At 47.4% G+C, this 20,641-nt stretch overlaps 2 protein-coding genes across 5 annotated transcripts in view; one reads left to right on the forward strand and one right to left on the reverse strand.

Moving 5' to 3' along the window:
• fahd2a (fumarylacetoacetate hydrolase domain containing 2A) overlaps positions 1-8,191 on the reverse strand; it is a 44,252-nt gene extending 36,061 nt beyond the window's left edge. For 2 of the 4 annotated variants that reach the window (XM_073057445.1, XM_073057436.1), the window contains exon 1: positions 8,094-8,191. The gene's annotated coding sequence lies outside the window, so the exon portion shown is untranslated. The remainder of the gene's footprint in view (positions 1-8,093) is intronic. The other 2 variants (XM_073057458.1, XM_073057452.1) reach the window with 2 other exon arrangements.
• Positions 8,192-8,415: 224 nt separating this feature from the next.
• The window catches only part of LOC140733743 (putative aminopeptidase W07G4.4), a 71,972-nt gene continuing 59,746 nt past the window's right edge, over positions 8,416-20,641 (forward strand). Inside the window, exon 1 of the mRNA XM_073057471.1 lies at positions 8,416-8,526. Coding sequence (XP_072913572.1) covers positions 8,507-8,526 — 20 coding nt within the window. The 5' untranslated portion in view covers positions 8,416-8,506. The remainder of the gene's footprint in view (positions 8,527-20,641) is intronic.

The raw sequence follows: 20,641 nt of genomic DNA on the forward strand, positions 1-20,641 counted from the left end.
GTGAAAAATGTTAGACTATTTTATACAGTATTACAGGGCACTTAGAAACTTTAAGTTATTCAGGCAATGCAAACATAGTTTGTGAAAGGAAAATTACCATTTGAGAGATTTATTGAGGTTATTTTAAGAGGTAACGTGTTATGCATGACAAATTTCAAGAAGGGATGTGATGAGGTGCTGTATCATGTTATTGTGGAAAATTAAAGCTTGTGGTGGAAGAGATAACATTTTGGCATTTTGGAACTTGGCTGACTGACAGCAAACCGAGAATAGACCTGAAGAGGTCTTTCACTGGCTGCAACATGTAGTGTTTAGTGCGCTATGGGGATCAACACTGGGCCCTTAACACGCTATAGAAATGACTTGGATGAAAGCACCAAAGACGTGACTGTGAATGAGCAAAAACCTGCCGAATGAAATAGTGTGAGAAAATGTGAAATTGTCCATTTTGGCAGGAAAGATTTAAAAAAAGTGTATGTCTAAATGTGGAAAAACTCCATAGCACTGATGTACAAAGGGATCTGAATGTTCCAGTACACACATAATTAGAAAACTAAAAAAAATTCTTCTGTATTGCTGGGAATAGAATATCAAAGTGGCGACGTTATGTTTCTATAATGTAGGGTGGGATTTAAGGAGGGATGTTATGGGTTGCAAGCAATTCAGAGAATGGGTGACAGTGTTATGAGGAAAGGCTGTAACTTATTGCTTCCTACCCACCCCTCTCTGAGCCATTGTACTTACCCTTGCAACTTAAAATGGAATTGGAATTGGTATATTACTGTCACTTGTAACGAGATAACGGTAATGTTTTGCATTATTGTTCATACAGATCAATTCATTACATGGGGTATTGAAGTAATACAAGGTTAAACAACAACAGAATGCAGAGTAAAATGTAACAACTACGGAGAAAGTGCGGGTAGACAATAAGATGAAAAATCATAAAGAAGTAGACTGTGATGTCAAGAGTCCAATTTATCATACTAGGGAACCATTTACTGGTCTTATAATGGAGGGATAGAAGCTGTCATAGAGCCAAGTGGTATGTGTTTTCAGGCTTTTGTATGGAGAGGGAAGAAAAGAGAATGTCTGAGGTGGGTGGCGTCTGGCTGCTTTACTGAGGCAGTGAAAAGTATATCAGAGTCCATGGAGGGGAGACTGGTTTCTGTCATGTGCAGTTTTTTGCAGTAGTAGGCAGAGCTCCGATGCATTCGGATAGGATGCTTTCTGTGGTGCATTGATAAAAAGTTCAGCATTGTTGATGAAGACTGTTATGTCCTGTAACTCCAGAAAAGCATCAAAGGAAAACATGGGAGCTGGGGATATTCCTGCACTTCATTTTACTTCTTTAGTGAGGCGCTCACATGATGTGGTGGGGTAATAACGTATGCCATTCATGTACATTTACATATAACCCATAATAAATTATGTGAACAAAGAAAATGCTTAATCAAATATATTTACATTACTCAAGTAATTACTGACATATTAAATACTTTACAAAGACGGAAGCATGTGTACAGCCTCCCACCTTCCTGACCAGTTCTTTTCTTTTGTTGACATTGAGAAAGGTTGTCATGGCATCAGGTTTCTGAACTATTTCCTTCCCGTACCCTGACTAATCATCGTTTGAGAAACATCCCATTCACTGTAATCACTACAAACTTGGTACAACACCTGACCCTAACCATTCCTCCTCACCAGCACACAGTCCTTTAGAGTGAAACAGATTCACGTATTCCCCTTCCCACCTGGTCAGCCGCATCTGTTTCCTGTGATGTGCTTCGCTCTACACTGGCAAGACCAAGCCTAGATTAGGCATCATTTTACAGAGCGCCCATCCTCTATGTGCAGCAGACATCCTGATTTTCTGGTAGCAATTTCATCTTCCATTTCCACACTGAATTGTCTGTCCTCAGTCTTCTCCACTGCCATGGTGAGGCCAAGAGCAATCTAGAAGATCAGCATCTTATATTCCGTTTGTTAGCTGACAGCCCAATTGTATGAACTTTAAATTTGCAATTTCAGGTAACCTACTGCCACAGTATTATTCTCCCATTTGCACCACACCACCCTGGTTCTCTCCCGTTGTTCACCTTTTCTATCCCTCTCTCCCCTTTGTTGTCTAGATTCTCTCTGCCCTGATTCCATCTGTCCATCATCCCTCCCTTGTCTGCTTCCAGCTATCACCTACTAGCCTTGGTCTCCCCCCTTCCTGCACTTGACTCCATCTACTATTCATACCGCACCCTCCCCACATGTAGTTTCACCCTGTTACTAACAGCCTAGGTCTCACTTCCCTCAACACTCTCTCCCTATGCAGGGCCTCAAGCCAAAATGTTGACCATTCTTTTGCTTCCACATTGAATTGAATGGAATTGAAATGACTTTATTACTTATATCTTTCATAGATTGTAGGTGGGGTGACTTGGGTCCCTAATGATCCTTTGGGCCCTTTTTACACACCTGTCTTTGCAAATGTCCTGAACAGTGGGAATTTCACATCTACAGATGTGCTGGGCTGTCTGCGCCACTCTCTGCAGAGTCTTGCGATGGAGGGAGATACAGTTTCCATAGCAGGCAGTGATGCAGCCAGTCAGGATGCTCTCAATTGTGCCCCTATAGAAAGTTCTTAGGATTTGGGGGGCCCACACCAAACTTTTTCCAACCATCTGAGGTGAAAAGAGGTGCTGTTGTGCCTTTTTCACCACACAGCCGGTATGTACAGACCACATGAGATCCTCAGTGATGTTTATACCGAGTGATGTTATGTTTATCTTCACCCTCTCATCTCCAGATCCAATGATGTCAATAGGGGTTAGCCTGTCTCCATTCCCCCTGTAGTCCACGGCCAGCTCCTTTGTTTTTGTGGCATTGAGGGAGAGGTTGTTTTAAGCTGCTTGATTCGCCAAGTCCTTCCAGCAGTTTATATTTTGTACAGGCTATGCCTGTAATTCTTTTGACAGGATGGATGTGGAGAGAATCTTTCTTATGATAGAATTTAGAATTACAGTTCACTGTTTAACATTAAGGGATCACAAAGTTAACACAGATGTGAATTGACATTTTTTCTCTCAGTGGGTTGCTTGCCTTTGGAACTTTCCTCCACAGAGGATAAGTGGAGACAGGGTCTATAGCAGAGATAAATTCTTAATGAGCGAGGGGATGAACAGCTATTGCAGGCAGGCAGGGGAACTAGATATGCCAATTAACAGAGCATAATCGAGCTTTAACCAGCGACCAATCCGCATTTGAGATTGATTAACAATAGCAAATTAAAGGAAGACAAGGGAAGCACAGCGGTCATTGTCTGATTGGACAGAGTCAGAGTGGTGATCTTGAGGCTTTGGCTCTTCAAGGCTTCAGTGGAGAAAAGCTTCAGTCAGCGAAAGCAGAGAGAAGAAAAAAAAGCTCTGGGTTATTTTTTATACCTTCCTTTCTTTATATCTGCTCAGCTAGGACAGTAGAGATGCCAGGCAGGATAGTTGAACGCTCCTCTCGTGGGATGTGGAAAGGCAGGGAGACCTCCAGTGTCCCTGTGACTACAACTGTGAGAAGTACATCCAGCTGTAGCTTCTAATGATCCCCGTTAAGGAATTGGAGCTGGAACTTGATGTATGCCGTAACATTCATCCTACCCATGTCATTGGTACCTGCATGGACCACAACCTCTGACTGTTCACCCTCCCACTTAAGAATGCTGAGGACTTGATCAGAGATGTCCTGGGCCTTGGCCACCCAGGAGGACACATAGCATCCTAGAATAACGTTCTCACCCACAGTACCACCTGCCTATTCCCCTAATGAATTCCCTAATATCACAGTGTGTCTTTTCCTTTCTGAGTCACAGAGCCATATCAGGAGTGATATATAGGACACATAGAAGGTAGTTACACCCAAGTTGCAGGACACAGGAAACCGTGTGACAGGCAGCAATGGGAAAGGGGTTAAGGAGCCAGTGCAGAGTACCCCTCAACAACAGGTTAATCATTTTGGATATTGTAGGGGGTGGATTTAAAAGCGGAAAGTTAAAGTGGTCATGTCTCTGGCACTGAGTCTGGCTCTGGTGACTCAGAAGGGAACAGGGGGCAGAAGAGGCCCACTGTGATGATGGGGGATTCATTAGTTTGGGGGACCGGCAGGCAGTTCTGTGAGCGAGAACGTTATTCCCGGATGCTATGTTTCTTCTGGGGTGGCCAGGGCCCAGGGCTCAATCTTCGTTTGAGTCTTCAGCATTCTAGAGCGGGAGGGTGAACAGCCAGAGGTCATGGTCCATGTAGGTACCAATGTCACGGGCAGGACAAGTGATGAGGTTCTACATGGAGAGTTCAGGGAGTTAGGTGCTAAGTTAAAGGGGAGGACTTCCAGGGTTGTGATCTCAGGATTGCTAAACATGCCACGTGCTAGTGAGGCCAGAACTAGGAAGATTATACAGTTTAATATGTGGCTAAGGAGTTGATGTGGGGGGGGGGGGGTGGGTGGGATAAGATTTTTGGATCATTGAACTCTTCCAAAAAAGGTGGGGCATGTACAGAAGGGATGGTTTGCACCTGAACTGGTGAGGGAACTAGAATCCTAGCAGGAAGGTTTGTTAATGCTGCACAGTGGGGTTTAAACCAGAGCTTCAGGGGGATGGGAACCAGAGTGCCAGAACAGTTAGCGGAAAGGTTGTGGAGGCAGATGTTGGTAAGGACTCAGACAAAGTCAGGAATCAAAAGGTTGAGCATGGTGTGACTAGTGTCCTGAGCTGCATATGCTTCAATGAAAGAAGTATCGTAGGAAAGGGGCATGGATCAACACCTGGAATTATGACTTTGTAGCCATTAGTAAGATTTGGTTGCATGAGGGGCAGGATCAGCAGCTCAATATTCCGGGGTTCCATTGTTTTAGTCATGACAGAGCGGGAGCGATTAAAGGAGGAGGGGTAGCATTACTGGTCATGGTAGTGCTCCATCAGGACAGACTGGAGAACTCGACTAGTGAGGCATTTTGTGTGGAACTGAATGGTATGGCCATACTAATGGGGCTATTTTACAGACCACCCAAGTCCTAGGGATTTAGAGGAACAAATCTGAAAAGAGATCGCAGACTGTTGCAAGAAGCATACAATCGTTATAGAGGTGATTTTAACTTCCCACATATTGACTGGGAATCCCATACTGTAAAAGGACAAGATGGGGTGGAGTTTGTCAAATATGTTCAGGGAAGTTTCATTCATCAGTATGATCTGCATTTAGGGGATAAGACAGGGCAGGTGACAGAAGTTTGTGCAGGGGAACACTTTTTATCTAGTGACCACAATACTATTAGTACATATGCAAAAAGATAGGTCTGCAGAGTGGGTGAGATTCTAAATTGGAGAAAGGACAATTTTGATGGCATCAGAGATGACCTGGCAAGTGCCAGACTATTTTCTGGCAAAGGTGCAGTTGTTAAGATACAGAACTTCAAAAATGAAATTTTGAGAGTAAAAAGCTTGCATGTGCCTGCAGAATAAAAGGTAAAGGTAATATGGGTGGGGAACATATCTTTTCTAGAAAAAAGAGGTGCATAGCAGGGATATGCAAGTAGGACCAAATGAGGTGCTTATGGAGTATAAGAAAAACAAGAGAATATTTAAAAAATAAATCAGGAAGGCTAAAAGAAGACATTAAATTGCCCTAGCAGAAAAGGTGAAGGAGAATCCTAAGGGATTCTACAGATATGTTAACAGAAAAAGGATTGCAAGGGACAAAATTGGTACTCTGGAAGACAATGTGCGGAGACAAAACGGATGAGTTCTTAAATAAATTCTTCAATTCTTTGCTTCAGTATTTACTCAGGAGACAGACACAGAGTCTATAGAAGTGAAACAAAACATAATTAACTCCACAGACCCTGTACAGATTACAGAGGAGAAGGTAATTGCTATGCTGTGGCAAATCAAGGTGGATAAATCCCCAGGGCCTGACAAGGTGTTCTCTCAGACCCTGCGGGAGGCAAGTGCAGAAATTGCCAGAGCCCTAGCAAAGAATTTTAAATCATCATTAGCGACAGGAGAGGTAGCAGAGAGTTGGAGGATAGCCATTGTTGTTCCACTGTTAAAGAAAGACTCTAAACATAAACTGGCAAATTATAGGCCAATGATTCTGACATCAGTTGTGGGAAAGTTATTGGAAGGTGTTCTAAGGGATCGGATATATAAGTGTTTGGATAGACATGAGCTGATTAAGGATATTCAGCATGGCTTTGTGCGTGGTAAGTCATATCTCACCATTATTACAGAGTTTTTCAAGGAAATTACCAGGAAAGTGGATGTTATCTAAATTGACTTTAGTAAGGCATTTGACAAGGTCCCATATGGGAAGTTGGTCACAAAGGTTCAGTCGCTCAGCCTTCAGGATGAGGCAGTAAATTGGATTAGACATTGGCTTTAGACCTCCCCAATCTCGGTGTCATCCACAAATCTGCTTATCCAATTTACTACATTATGACCCTCCCGCTTTAATCCCTAGTAATGCCACCCTTCTGCATTTAATCCTTCCTCCTCTACCATGTCTAAAACAATGGAACCCCAGAACACTGAGCTGCCATTCCTACCCCTCCTGCAACCAAATCTCACTAAAGGCTACAATTTCACAATTCCACATGTTGATCCATACCCTCAGCTCACCTGCCTTTCCCACAATATGCCTTGCATTGAAATAGATGCAGGTCAGAGCATTATTCCCACCATGCTCAACATTCCAATTCCTGTAGTACACACAAAATGCTGGAGGAACTCAGCAGGTCAGGCAGCTTCTATGGAAATGAGTAACCAATTTCAGGCCGAGAACCTTCTTCAAGGCTCTTCACAGGACGATTCCTATGTTTGTAGATAGATAGATAGATAGATAGATAGATAGATACTTTATTCATCCCCATGGGGAAATTCAACATTTTTTCCAATGTCCCATACACTTGTTGTAGCAAAAACTCATTACATACAATACTTAACTCAGTAATAATATGATATGCATCTAAATCACTAACTCAAAAAGCATTAATAATAGCTTTAAAAAAAGTTCTTAAGTCCTGGCAGTTGAATTGTAAAGCCTAATGGCATTGGGGAGTATTGACCTCTTCATCCTGTCTGAGGAGCATTGCATCGACAGTAACCTGTCGCTGAAACTGCTTCTCTGTCTCTGGATGGTGCTATGTAGAGGATGTTCAGGGTTTTCCATAATTGACCGTAGCCTACTCAGCGCCCTTCGCTCAGCTACCGATGTTAAACTCTCCAGTACTTTGCCCACGACAGAGCCCGCCTTCCTTATCAGCTTATTAAGACGTGAGGCGTCCTTCTTCTTAATGCTTCCTCCCCAACACGCCACCACAAAGAAGAGGGCGCTCTCCACAACTGACCTATAGAACATCTTCAGCATCTCACTACAGACATTGAATGACGCCAACCTTCTAAGGAAGTACAGTCGACTCTGTGCCTTCCTGCACAAGGCATCTGTGTTGGCAGTCCAGTCTAGCTTCTCGTCCAACTGTACTCCCAGATACTTGTATGTTAACAAAATGTTCCCATGACCTCTCCGGCTCTAATTCTCTGGTTCCCATCCCCCTGCAACTCTAGTTTAAACCCTTGTTTCGCGAATGTCCGTAAGAATTTCAGGTTGTATACTGTATACATTCTCGTATATTAAATTGAACTATCTGAATTTGAGCCATCGGCTACCTTGAGAAGCTGCACAACATAAGCAATTGTCTGAGTCAGCCTTTGATGCTGGGTGGGAAAAGCATTTGGGGATGAGAGAGTGCTGATCTAATTAATTGGACTTCAGACCGAATACACAGCAGGGAATTTCTACATCTGCGTCCATTAATTTGATTTGGATGCAGTTTGACATTTCACGTGTAATGCACATTTACAGTGTGAGCTCACTGGTTCAGATCGACAGAACCAAGCTAGAGCGAGGATCCCAGCTCTCGATAGGCCCCGGTGCCGGCTGAACCTCATCAGAGAGCAAACCGCTTTCTATTCTCCTCAGTCCACATCTTTACAGACGGACCAAACCGTTTGCAGAAATGCTTCAAACCTCAAAGAGTAGAAGTTTTAGCACTTTTACCTCCAATCTCAGCCGTTACCACACAAGGATAACCAAATGAAGCGGGGCGCCAATCAAGTTGGAATGCGTACCGCAGCCAATGAGAGTGCGAGGTGGGCGGGTCGAGCGGCGGAAGCCGATAAATCGGAGGGGAGGCCGCTGTTCCCGCAGGTGGTCGACCAATGGGAGTGCGAGGTGGGCGGGTCGAGCAGCGGAAACCGATAAATCGGAGGGGAGGCCGCTGTTCCCGCAGGTGGTCGACCAATGGGAGTGCGAGGTAGGCGGGTCGAGCAGCGGAAACCGATAAATCGGAGGGGAGGCCGCTGTTCCCGCAGGTGGTCGACCAATGGGAGTGCGAGGCGGGCGGGTCGAGCAGCGGAAGCCGATAAATTTGAGCCCTGTTTCCGCAAGTGGACGGCGTTACGCGAGCGGCGATGGCGGGCGAGGTTTTCAGGTGAGTGATGTGTTCACGTGAATTTGGGTCCATGCACCGGCAGAGCAGAGCAGGGTCCCTCCCCGAGCCCCTGAAGCACCACTACCCTGCTCTGCCGGACGGTGTACTTCACAGCAGTCCGTGGTCCACCGTTCGTGTCAAATCAGTGCCCTTGCTGAGCGGTTTCAGGACACACTGCAGCACTTGGGCTGATTTTGCACAAATGAAGCATCAGTATCAAATGAACATAATATTAACGAATGTAAGTAAACAGTAAATCAAAATTCTGAAAAGTTGTGTCCCCTGTTAGTGAGTTTGCAAACTTTTTTATTTTGCACTTTTCTTGCTAATAAAATCAGTTTGACTTAATTGTTTTCATGGTTAGACAGCATGGAGACTAATTCGTCTGCTCGTTTATCTCACTGGGCATCAAGTGGCTACCTATGTTAATCCCATTTTCCTGCTTTTTGGGCTTTAGCTTTCTGTGCTGTTGTAGCGGGGTGATACACGCAGCGCTGAGATAACGACACGGAGTCGGGGATGCTGTAGGGGGCGGGGATTCACAGTCCCGTCACGGGCGGGGATTCTGTAGGGGGCGGGTATTCACAGTCCCGTCCCAGGCTGGGATTCTGTAGGGGGCGGGTATTCACAGTCCCGTCCCGGGCGGGGATTCTGTAGGGGGCGGGTATTCACAGTCCCGTCCCGGGCGGGGATTCTGTAGGGGGCGGGTATTCACAGTCCCGTCCCGGGCGGGGATTCTGTAGGGGGCGGGTATTCACAGTCCCGTCCCGGGCGGGGATTCTGTAGGGGGCGGGTATTCACAGTCCCGTCCCGGGCGGGGATTCTGTAGGGGGCGGGTATTCACAGTCCCGTCCCGGGCGGGGATTCTGTAGGGGGCGGGTATTCACAGTCCCGTCCCGGGCGGGGATTCTGTAGGGGGCGGGTATTCACAGTCCCGTCCCGGGCGGGGATTCTGTAGGGGGCGGGTATTCACAGTCCCGTCCCGGGCGGGGATTCTGTAGGGGGCGGGTATTCACAGTCCCGTCCCGGGCGGGGTTCTGTAGGGGGCGGGTATTCACAGTCCCGTCCCGGGCGGGGATTCTGTAGGGGGCGGGTATTCACAGTCCCGTCCCGGGCGGGGATTCTGTAGGGGGCGGGTATTCACAGTCCCGTCCCGGGCGGGGATTCTGTAGGGGGCGGGTATTCACAGTCCCGTCCCGTGCGGGGATTCTGTAGGGGGCGGGTATTCACAGTCCCGTCCCGTGCGGGGATTCTGTAGGGGGCGGGTATTCACAGTCCCGTCCCGTGCGGGGATTCTGTAGGGGGCGGGTATTCACAGTCCCGTCCCGTGCGGGGATTCTGTAGGGGGCGGGTATTCACAGTCCCGTCCCGGGCGGGGATGTCTCGTCCCGGGCGGGGATTCTGTAGGGGGCGGGTATTTACAGTCCCGTCCAGTGCGGGGATTCTGTAGGGGGCGGGTATTCACAGTCCCGTCCCGGGCGGGGATGCTGTAGGGGGCGGGTATTCACAGTCCCGTCCCGTGCGGGGATTCTGTAGGGGGCGGGTATTCACAGTCCTGTCCCGTGCGGGTATTCACAGTCCCGTCCCGTGCGGGGATTCTGTAGGGGGCGGGTATTCACAGTCCTGTCCCGTGCGGGGATTCTGTAGGGGGCGGGTATTCACAGTCCCGTCCCGTCCGGGGATTCACAGTCCCGTCCCGTGCGGGGTATTCACAGTCCCGTCCCGGGTGGGGTTCTGTAGGGGGCGGGGATTCACAGTCCCGTCCCGGGCGGGGATGCTGTAGGGGGCGGGTATTCACAGTCCCGTCCCGGGCGGGGATTCTGTAGTGGGCGGGTATTCACAGTCCCGGCCCGGGCGGGGATTCTGTAGGGGGCGGGTATTTACAGTCCCGTCCCGTGCGGGGATTCTGTAGGGGGCGGGTATTCACAGTCCCGTCCCGGGCGGGGATGCTGTAGGGGGCGGGTATTCACAGTCCCGTCCCGGGCGGGGATGCTGTAGGGGGCGGGTATTCACAGTCCCCGTCCCGGGCGGGGATGCTGTAGGGGGCGGGTATTCACAGTCCCGTCCCGGGCGGGGATTCTGTAGGGGGCGGGTATTCACAGTCCCGTCCCGGGCGGGGATTCTGTAGGGGGCGGGTATTCACAGTCCCGTCCCGGGCTGGGATTCTGTAGGGGGCGGGTATTCACAGTCCCGTCCCGCGCGGGGATTCTGTAGGGGGCGGGTATTCACATCTCAACAACAACAGAACATTGGCAGATGTGGGAAATCCAAGTAACACACACAAAATACTGGAGGAACTCAGTAGGCCAGTCAGCATCTATGGAAAGGAGTACAGTGAACATTTCATGCTGAGATCCTTCAGCAGTACTTGAAATGGCTTTTCTCTTTTTCCTTCTTTTTGAGTTCTTCGAGCTGCATTTGTATTAACTTTCTTTGCACCTCTTCCTGCTGCTCAGCCAACCTTCGTTTGTGTTTCCGGTATTTCTCAACCACATGGACTAAATGGTCTCTAAATTCTTGTGGGATCATTGAGGTCAGCCCAACCACTTCCTCCAGTTTGGATTTTACTTGCGGAGGCATTGCATCCAAAATGCTATGTCGGAACAGTGTGGTGATAAATAAGCTATTTTCCACCTCTTGCTCAGTCCCCAGTCTCCACCTTTTCAACTGGTTTTCTATGTAGGCTGCTGGGTTTTTTGTGTCTCCCAGTGGATCCCCCTTTCAGGCTTTGGGGTCCACTTTGGGTGGGTAAAGCTTCCTGAGGGCCTGCCATACCCTCTGCCTCACTCTGTCAAACCCATCTCCATCAGTTCTCTGGTCGTTCGAGTTTACTATGCCAGCCATTTCCATTAGTTCTTTAAATTTCGAGGTTCCCATCAACCTTATCAATAATGCCTTCAAATCTCCCATAGCCAATAATCGTCCCGCTGTTTCTTCTTCAAAGGCTCTAATCCATTTCCCTGCTCCTTCATGTAGATTGGGCAGAGTGTTTTTCAGCCCTTCTAGGTCCTGGGGATCCCCAAGGGATATACTGCACTTGTCCTGATCCTTTAACTAACAACGGCATCATTCTTCCTCCTTCTTCCCACCTGCCCTGGCTCTCCTGCTCGCCTGACTCCCCATCTGTCTTAGGGTATGTCTTTACTGCCTCCCACACAAATTTCTCCAGGGTCCTCTTCTTCCCTCAGTCTCCCTGTGGAGTTCTTCCTTTCTGTCCTGATTCAATACTTGGTTGGTCCCTGGAGTATTTTTCGCATCTCCTCTGGCAATCCCCTCTCAGTAACTTATCTAGCTCTCTCTCTACTTCCGCAAGTCGCTTTCCTAACGCCTCCTTCTGCTCTTCTAGGCTTCTGCCTCCTTCCTCTTCCCCACAAATTCTCGCATCCTCTCTCTCTCCACTTAACTCTTGCTCCTCCAATGAGTCACCTTCTCTTTCTTCCTGTCCGTGTCTGTACACCTGTGGCAGGGACTCCTCATGATCCTTACTCGTGCTTGATTCCCTTCTCTCTTATGTTTCTCCAAGACTCTCATCTCCTATCTTTTTTCCCACTTCCTCTTGAATGCCTCAGCTCTTCCTGCCCTGATGAGCCACTTTCTTTTCTAGTCTGTTGATTTCTATGGTATAACTGATACTCCTCATACTCCTTTTCCTCTCTCAAGTATTTCATCCGTTCAATCTCTTTCATTTCTCTCTTTGCCTGTTCCACCTTTATCCTTTCTGCCTGTATCTCCTTCCATATCGCCGCTTTTTCCTTCTCGTATTGTCTTTTTTCCTCATTATCCCAAACTTGTACTTCTCCCTGCATGTTTACTGTTCCCGTCAGCAGGGGGCACTGCTTAGGGGTTCCTTCCTCATTATAGGGAGGGGGCCTTTCTGTTTCTTTCGCATCCGGGTACAGAGCTGAAGCCAGCTTCTCACTGTACCTTCCTCTCTCTCTAACAGGCTGTTTCTCCAGCACCTTAGTGTCTTCCTCGCTTGTAATCAATATTCTACCTGTCCTCCTCAGCCTTTCTCCCTCCGTTCTGAAGAGTTTTAACACTTCCATTTCTCGTTCTCTTTTTTGCATTTATCTTTTGGTTTGTAATTTTTAATTAGTGTCTCCATTTCTTTGCACAAGCTTACATCAAACGTTCCTTCTCTTGGCCATTTTGTGACCAGGTTTTTGGTTCTTTTTTCCCATTCTTCTGAAGTTTTTGTGATCTCATATTTATTTACCGGGATTTTTTGCTGAGAATCTCTACTGCCGTTCCTTTACCTGTCATGTTCTCTCTTTTTAAGGTATTTCAGAGATTCACAGTTCGTTTACTGGATAATATTATTTACTCTAATTCTATGCCTTGTCTATCGTCTATCTACCAGCGCTTTAAACTACAGTAGATTCCGGATTATAAGCCGCTACTTTTTTCCCACATTTTGAACAGCTTTGAACTCTGCGGCCTTTAATCCAGAGCGGCTAATACATGGTTTTTTTTCATGCCGCCTCGTAAACATTTTGCCTCGTAACAGTAGACCAATAAAATTGATGAGTAGTTCACAGAGGTCCAATGAAATTGTACGATAAATCAAGCGCACTTTCACAATTAAATTATTGTAAATCAGTCATTTGTACTCACCCTCATCAACATGGAAAATACTCGAAGAAAAGCAAGACCCGAGCACGTCAGACCCGAGCGCATCAGACCCGATTAGACCCGATCGCGTTACGCAAGCGCGTCAGACCCAAGCGCATCAGACCCGATTAGACCCGATCGCGTTACGCAAGCGCATCAGACCCGATTAGACCCGATCGCGTTACGCAAGCGCGTCAGACCCGATTAGACCCGATCGCGTTACGCGAGCGCGTCAGACCCGAGCGAAAACGCTGCTTTTAAGTTAAAGGCAATCAATAACTTTTCCTGGTAGGCTGCAGTATATATATTTTTTACCAGTCGCTAGGAGATATTGGAATGTTGTTCGTGCTGTTCAGTAAAAAAGTATATGCAACGTAATTTGTGTTACCGATACGTATGTATATTTAAAAGTAGCGGTGCGGCCTAAAATCCGGTGCGGCCTTTACAATTAAAAAATTGATTTTATTTCTAAAATTAGAGCCAGCGGCTTTTAATCAGGTGCGCTCTGTAGTCCGGAATCTACGGTATATATTGGACTGTCCTTGTTTCCTATTCTGTTCTGCTCGTACAGACCTCTACATAGAGTGGTATCCATGAGGATTTTCTCTATTTTTCCTTTCCCTGCCCGTTCAGACCTTCGTTTCATATGAAGCGGGTATCCACAGGGATTTTCTCTATGCACCTCGACTATTCAGACCCTTATCTCTTAAGGCGGTACCCACAAAGATTTTCTCTATTTTTTCTTTCCCTGCCCGTTCAGACCTTAGTTTCATACGAAGCGGTATCCACAGGGACTTACCAACACCACGTGGAATTTTTCTTCACTTAACTTCTTATTAGCTTATTTGTACTTACCCTCACTGCAGTGTTCTCGATCAATCCTCTGAGCCTCCTGTTAACCCCCAATTCTGCCAGATTCTTTGGACCAGAGAGAAACTTCGGCAGTGGTTCCACACTTCTGAGACTCCAAGACCTCCCCAAAACCAACAGAATTCTTAGTCCAAATTGTCGCAAAAAGCGCTTACCTTTTGTTTGGGTGCACCCTTAATTCTGTTAGCCCTGTGGGGGTCCCTAAGAGGACTGGGAAGCGTCCCCAATCTGCCGTTTCCTTTCCGCGGGTCTCTTTCCGATCCGACTACGCCAATTTTTGTCGTGGTTTCTTGTGCCCCACAAATGACCAGGAGACGCAGAAGATTCTTCAAGAAGTGTTAAACTTTGCAAATGAAAGCTGAGACAGTCAGTGAGCTAGTCGCTGATTGCCCACCGATCCTTGTACATAGCATTTTTTATAGCAATCTCCTGGTTTAGTTGCATTAGCATATCCAATCAGTCTATAGTTGCGTATCACAAGTACATCTGCCACTATTGTTTCTACCCATTGACTTACTGTAGATGTCGGATTATAAGCCGCTACTTTTTTCCCACATTTTGAACTGCTTTGAACTCTGCGGCCTTTAATACGGTGCGGCTAATGCATGATTTTTTTTCATGCCGCCAAAAACATTTTGCCTCGTAACAGTAGACCAATAAAATTGATGAGTAGTTCACAGAGGTCCAATGAAATTGTACGATAAATCAAGCACACTTTCACAATTAAATTATTGTAAATCAGTCATTTGTACTCGCCCTCATCAACATGGAAAACACTCGAAGAAAAGCATTGTGCTGCCTTTATGGCAGTTATTTAGTTTATAATATTTTCGCTTATTAATTCATTTGTTAGTTAAAGTTAGAACTGTTTTAACTATATTTGTTTTCTGTACTACATCCCGGGATGCTATGACGTCACACCCGGTTTCGCCGCGTCTTGTGGGATACCGGTTTGCGATAAACGGGAAGGCGGGGGGTGAGCGGCGGAGCCAAAACACTGCTTTTATGTTAAAGGCGATCAATAACTTTTCCTGGTAGGCTGCAGTATATATATTTTTTACCAGTCGTTAGGAGATATTGGAATGTTGTTCAGTAAAAAAGTATACGCAACGTATATTTAAAAGTAGCCGCGTTACAGGCACGGTTCGAAAAAAAGCATTTGCAATATGTATTTGTTTATGTTACCATATGGATTTAATTAAAAGTTAAAAAATCCTCACGTGTAATATCTTTCTGTGTAAATATCTCATATTACAACGTGGGACACCTGCGGCCCGAAAATCCGGTGCGGCCTGTACAAGTACAAAATTGATTTTATTTCTAAAATTAGAGCCAGCGGCTTTTAATCAGGTGCGCTCTGTAGTGCGAAATCTACGGTAATCATGTTCTAATCTACATCTCTTAGCTAGCCTGTCATTAACACACCAATATCTTCTTATTTGGCTACATTCTTAAGTCACTGATGTGTTCAATAGTACAGAGACAATACAGAGATTTCATTCTACTAAATTGGATACATACATAGCAAATAGCAAACACAAAGCTGACTACATAGTTTTGGTTACACAGCAAACAATGCAACTTTATACTCCAATAGTCCCAGCAGATTGGAAGATAACAGATGTCATCTCTGTTTATCAAAAGGTGTAGGCAAAAGGTGGGTAACTATAGGCCAGCTAGCTTAATGTATGTACAGTCAGCCCTCCTTATCCGCGAGGGATTGGTTCCGGGACCCCTCATGGATACCAAAAAACACGGATGCTCAAGTCCCTTATTCAACCTGTCTCAATGCGGTGGACCTTAGGACCCGGTGGTGGTGCTCTGAATCCGCGGTGTTTCTGTCCACGAAAATAATCACGATCACAATTGAAAATAAAGTGGAAGTAATAAAGCAATCGGAAAAAGGTGAAACGCCATCGGTCACTGTAAAAGCGTTAAGCTACGTTGGTCAACGATCGGAGTAATTTTATAGGATAAAGTGAGAAAGGCCCTGCCCTGATGAAAGCTACAATTATTACTAAGCAACGCAGTGGTTTAATTATTGGGTTTTGAGTTTTTGAACTTCCACATCAACCCGGCCGGATGGAGAGTGCGCTTGGGAGCGGTCTGTCACTGGCTTGCATTTGGAAACTTCCGTTCCCAAGCCCGGCACTGAAACATACGTTCTTAAGTGTTTTGTCTGCATAGAAAGGTAAAATATATACTAAGACAAATGCTTGACTAATTGACGCTAAGTAATACCAGATGTACCTGTTTCGACTTACTTAGTAAGAGAACTCCCTATTTTTTTCAATCCCGATCCACAATAACTCACGCACATCCTCCCATATACTAAGTCATCTCTAGATTACTTATAATGCCTAATACAATGTAAATGCTATGTAAAATAGTTGTTATACTGCATTGTTTAGGGAATAATGACAAGAAAAAAGTCTGTACATGCTCGAACAACGAGTGCTGGAAGAGCACTTCCGGGTTTTCTCGATTCGCGGTTGGTTGAATCCGCAGATGCGAAACTCGCGGATAAGGAGGGCTGAGGGCCGACTGTAGTTGGAAAATGATTGAACCTATAATCAAGGAAGAAATAGTCAGACATCTGAACGGAGGTAGTTTCTGAAGAGGGTCTCAGCTGAACTGTAGACTATTTATTCATTTCTGTAGATACTAACTGACTAGCTGAGTTCATCCAGCATTTTGTGTGTTGCTGTAGTACCTATTTTGTGGTGCCCCACATTGTCAGAATGATTGCAATATCATACTTTGAAAGACTTGGTAGAGAATTAATTTGGCTGATTTATTTCCACAGGTTGCTTGCTTCTAATAAGCATGTTGCAGCTTATTGCTGTCATAAATCTTATGTGCTTGGAATATGACAGTAATCATTAGGCCTACTGTCAATAGTAAGGATAAAATTGCACCATTCCTTCTTATCAGAGGGCGACTGGACACAGTTTAATAGTCATGAGGCAATAGCCCGAATTTTTGCTGTCAGGAAAATTCAAATGAACTCTGAACATTGTCACATTACTTGCCAAATAACAATTGTTTAGCACAGCCACTCAATTTCACAACCTTAAATGTGGTTCAGTTTGTTCTGTGGAAAACCTTAACTGATTAAACAATAACAAATTAAACAATTAAGACTTAGAAGTGAGCAGCAGTTATTTGGTAATTTTCTTCCTGAGTACTGATAACCAATTTAAGCTGTTTGCCTTTGATGTATTGTATTCTTTTAAAAATTGCTAATTATTAACTTGGAGTTTGAAATATGCCAGTGTGGCGACCCACTTTCTACACAGGCGAACTGGCTCACAAAATGGCGCTGGGCCTTCTTCACCAACAAGGGGAGAAATCCCGCGTGCGGGAAGAGACTTTTTGTAATGCACCTCTGACGTTATTTCCACCCGGAGAGGGCGGGAATGGAACTGCGTAAAAGCCAGTGCCGTGAAGTTTGAATAAGCTAGTCTGGTGTGCAACTTACAGACTGTGTGTCGTTATTTCTAGCTCTGTGTGTAGCACATCGCTACATTGGTGACCCCGATGGTCCAAACGGGATTTGGACCAAAGATGATCAACTCTTCATCTGTTCACGCAGTTTTGTTAAAACTGCCCACTTTCTGGATGCTGCGACCACGCGTGTGGTTTGGCTAAGCAGAAGCCCAGTTACTATTACGTAGTGAGCTCCCTTGAACAAGAGAAAGCCGCCCAGGATGAGGATTTCATACAGTCACCCCCGGAAGAAGGCCAATATGCAGCATTCAAAGTGTTGCTCATAGGTACCTTTGGCCTCTCACGGCATGAGCAAGGTACCCGCTTGCTGCACCTGCACGGTTTGGGAGACAGGCTGCCGTCAGCATTGATGAACGAGATGCTGGCCCTGGCTGACGGACACAAACCCTGCCTCATGTTTGAGCAAGCGTTCCTAGAGCAACTGCCCGAGGACATACATCTCCTACTGGGCGATGCAGATTTCAGTGACCCCCGGAAGGTGGCAGCCCGGGCAAACATGCTGTGGAAAGCCAAGAGCCAGAGCGGGGCGTCCATCGGACAGATTACCAATCCACAGAGATTATACTTGGCATAATTTACCTATTATTATTTAATTATTTATTGTTTTATATTGCTATATTTTCTACACTCTTCTTGGTGGGTGCGACTGTAACGAAACCCAGTTTCCCTCAGGATCAATAAAGTATGTCTGTCTGTCACGCGCCCAGCAGCAAGCCAGACCGGGCCCGGCAACGGAGCACACACAACCCAGAGGCAGGAGTGAAGAGGCCAATGAACAGTGGTGTTTCTACCACCAGCGGTGGGGCACAGAAACCCGCTGTTGTCGCCTGCCCTGCAAGTTCCCGAAAAATGCCAGGACCAGCCGCCGCTAATGGCTACGGCAGCTGGCCACTAGGACAGCCTCTTGTACGTCTGGGACAAACAGTCGGGACACCGCTTCTTGGTCGACACTGGAGCGGAAATCAGCGTCTTGCCCCCAACGGGGTACGACACCTGCAACAGGAAGCCAGGACCCACCCTGAGGGCTGCAAACGGCAGCACGATACGGACCTACGGCACCCGCACAGTGCAGCTGCAGTTCGGCGCTAGCCGGTTCACGTGGGACTTCACACTGGCCGCCGTGGCCCAACCACTCCTGGGGGCGGACTTGTTGCGAGCTCACAGCCCGCTGGTCGACTTGCAAGGGAAAAGGCTGGTCCATGCCAAGACTTTCCAGACGTTATCCCTGGGTGACCCCACACCTGGACTCCATCTTGCTCTCTGACAATGAATTCACCAGACTCCTGGTGAACTTTCCATCGATTCTGGCACCGCAGTTCACGGCAGCCATGCCCAGACACGGAGTACAGCACCACATCCCGACCCAGGGACCACCCCTCCATGCCCATGCACGAAGGCTCCCCCCAGACAGGCTCCGCCTGGTGAAGGAGGATTTCAGGAGGATGCATGGTGCCCAAAGCAGCCGGGGGCTGGAGACCTTGTGGCGACTACTGCAGACTGAATGAGGCTACACTCCAAACCGCTACCCCTGTGCCGCACATACAGGACTTCGCAGCAAACCTGCACGGGGCAAACATCTTTTCCAAAGTAGACCTTGTCCGGAGATACCATCAAATCCCGGTGCACCCTGAAGATATCCCCAAAACAGCACTCATCACCCCGTTCAGTCTATTCGAGTTCCTCCGAACGCTGTTTAGCCTGAAGAATGCCGCACAGACGTTCCAGCGGCTAATGGATGCAGTGGGACGCGATCTGCACTTTGCGTTCATCTATTTGGACGACATCCTCATAGCCAGCAGTAGTCGTCAGGAGCATCTGTCCCACCTCTGCCAGCTCTACTCCTGCCTGAGTGATTTTGGCCTCACGATCAACCTGGCCAAATGCCAGTTCGGACTCGACACCATCGACTTCCTGGGATTACCACAGGATTACCAAAGATGGGGCAACACCTCTACCCGCCAAGGTAGATGTGATCCGCCACTTTGCCCGGCCCAACACGGTCAAAGGCCTGCAGGAGTTCGTTGGTATAGTGAACTTCTAACACCACTTCCTCCCCTCAGCAGCCCATATCATGCGTCCTTTGTACACCCTGATGTCGGGTAAAGGCAAGGTCATTACTTGGGACGAAGAGGCCGCGGCTGCTTTCGTTAAAGCCAAGGAAGCCTTGGCAGATGCCGCGATGCTGGTGCACCCCAGAATGGACGTTCCAACCACCCTTACAGTGGACGCATCCAACACAGCAGTTGGTGGGGTGCTGGCAACCCCTGGCGTTCTTCAGCAGGCACCTACGGCCACCCGAACTCAAGTACAGTGCCTTCGACCGGGAGCTGTTGGCACTGTATCTGGCAATCCGGCATTTCAGGTACTTCTTAGAAGGCCGGCCATTCACCGCGTTCATGGACCACAAAACCGTTGACCTTCGCGTTCATGAAGGTGTCCGATCCCTGGTCGGCCTGCCAGCAAGTGACGTCTGTCCTACATCTCCGAGTACACGACGGACATCCAGTATGTCTTGGGAAAGGACAACATCGTGGAGGACGCACTCTCCAGACCAGCTGTCCAGGCCCTGTCCCTGGGGTGGACTATGCAGCACTGGCGGAGGCGCAGCAGGCAGACGAATAGATGCCCAGCTACAGGACCGCAGTCTCGGGTTTGCAGCTGCAAGACTTCCTCGTAGGCCCAGGTGAGAGGACCCTCCTGTGTGACGTGGCTACCGGCTAACCTTGCCCCATCATCCCGGCATCCTGGAGGCAGCGAGTTTTCAACTCCATACACAGCTTGGCGCACCCGTCTGTCAGGACAACCGTCCAGATGGTCTCCAGCAAGTTTGTGTGGCACGGACTTCGCAAGCAGATCAGCAAATGGGCCAAAACATGCACGCAGTGCCAAACAGCCAAGGTGCAGCGCCATACCAAAGCCCTGCCGTAGCAGTTTGAACCCACCCGCCAGAGGTTCGACCACATTCATGTGGATATCGTGGGGACCCTGCCAGTGTCACGAGGAGTGCGGTACCTCCTAACTATGGTAGACCGGTTTACGAGATGGCCAGGCGGTCCCGCTCACCGACACCACCGCTGATTCCTGCGCCCGAGCGCTGATTGCAACCTGGGTAGCACGCTTCGGG

The sequence above is a fragment of the Hemitrygon akajei genome, chromosome 1 (genome assembly GCF_048418815.1).
Source record: "Hemitrygon akajei chromosome 1, sHemAka1.3, whole genome shotgun sequence".
Lineage (NCBI taxonomy): Eukaryota > Metazoa > Chordata > Chondrichthyes > Myliobatiformes > Dasyatidae > Hemitrygon > Hemitrygon akajei.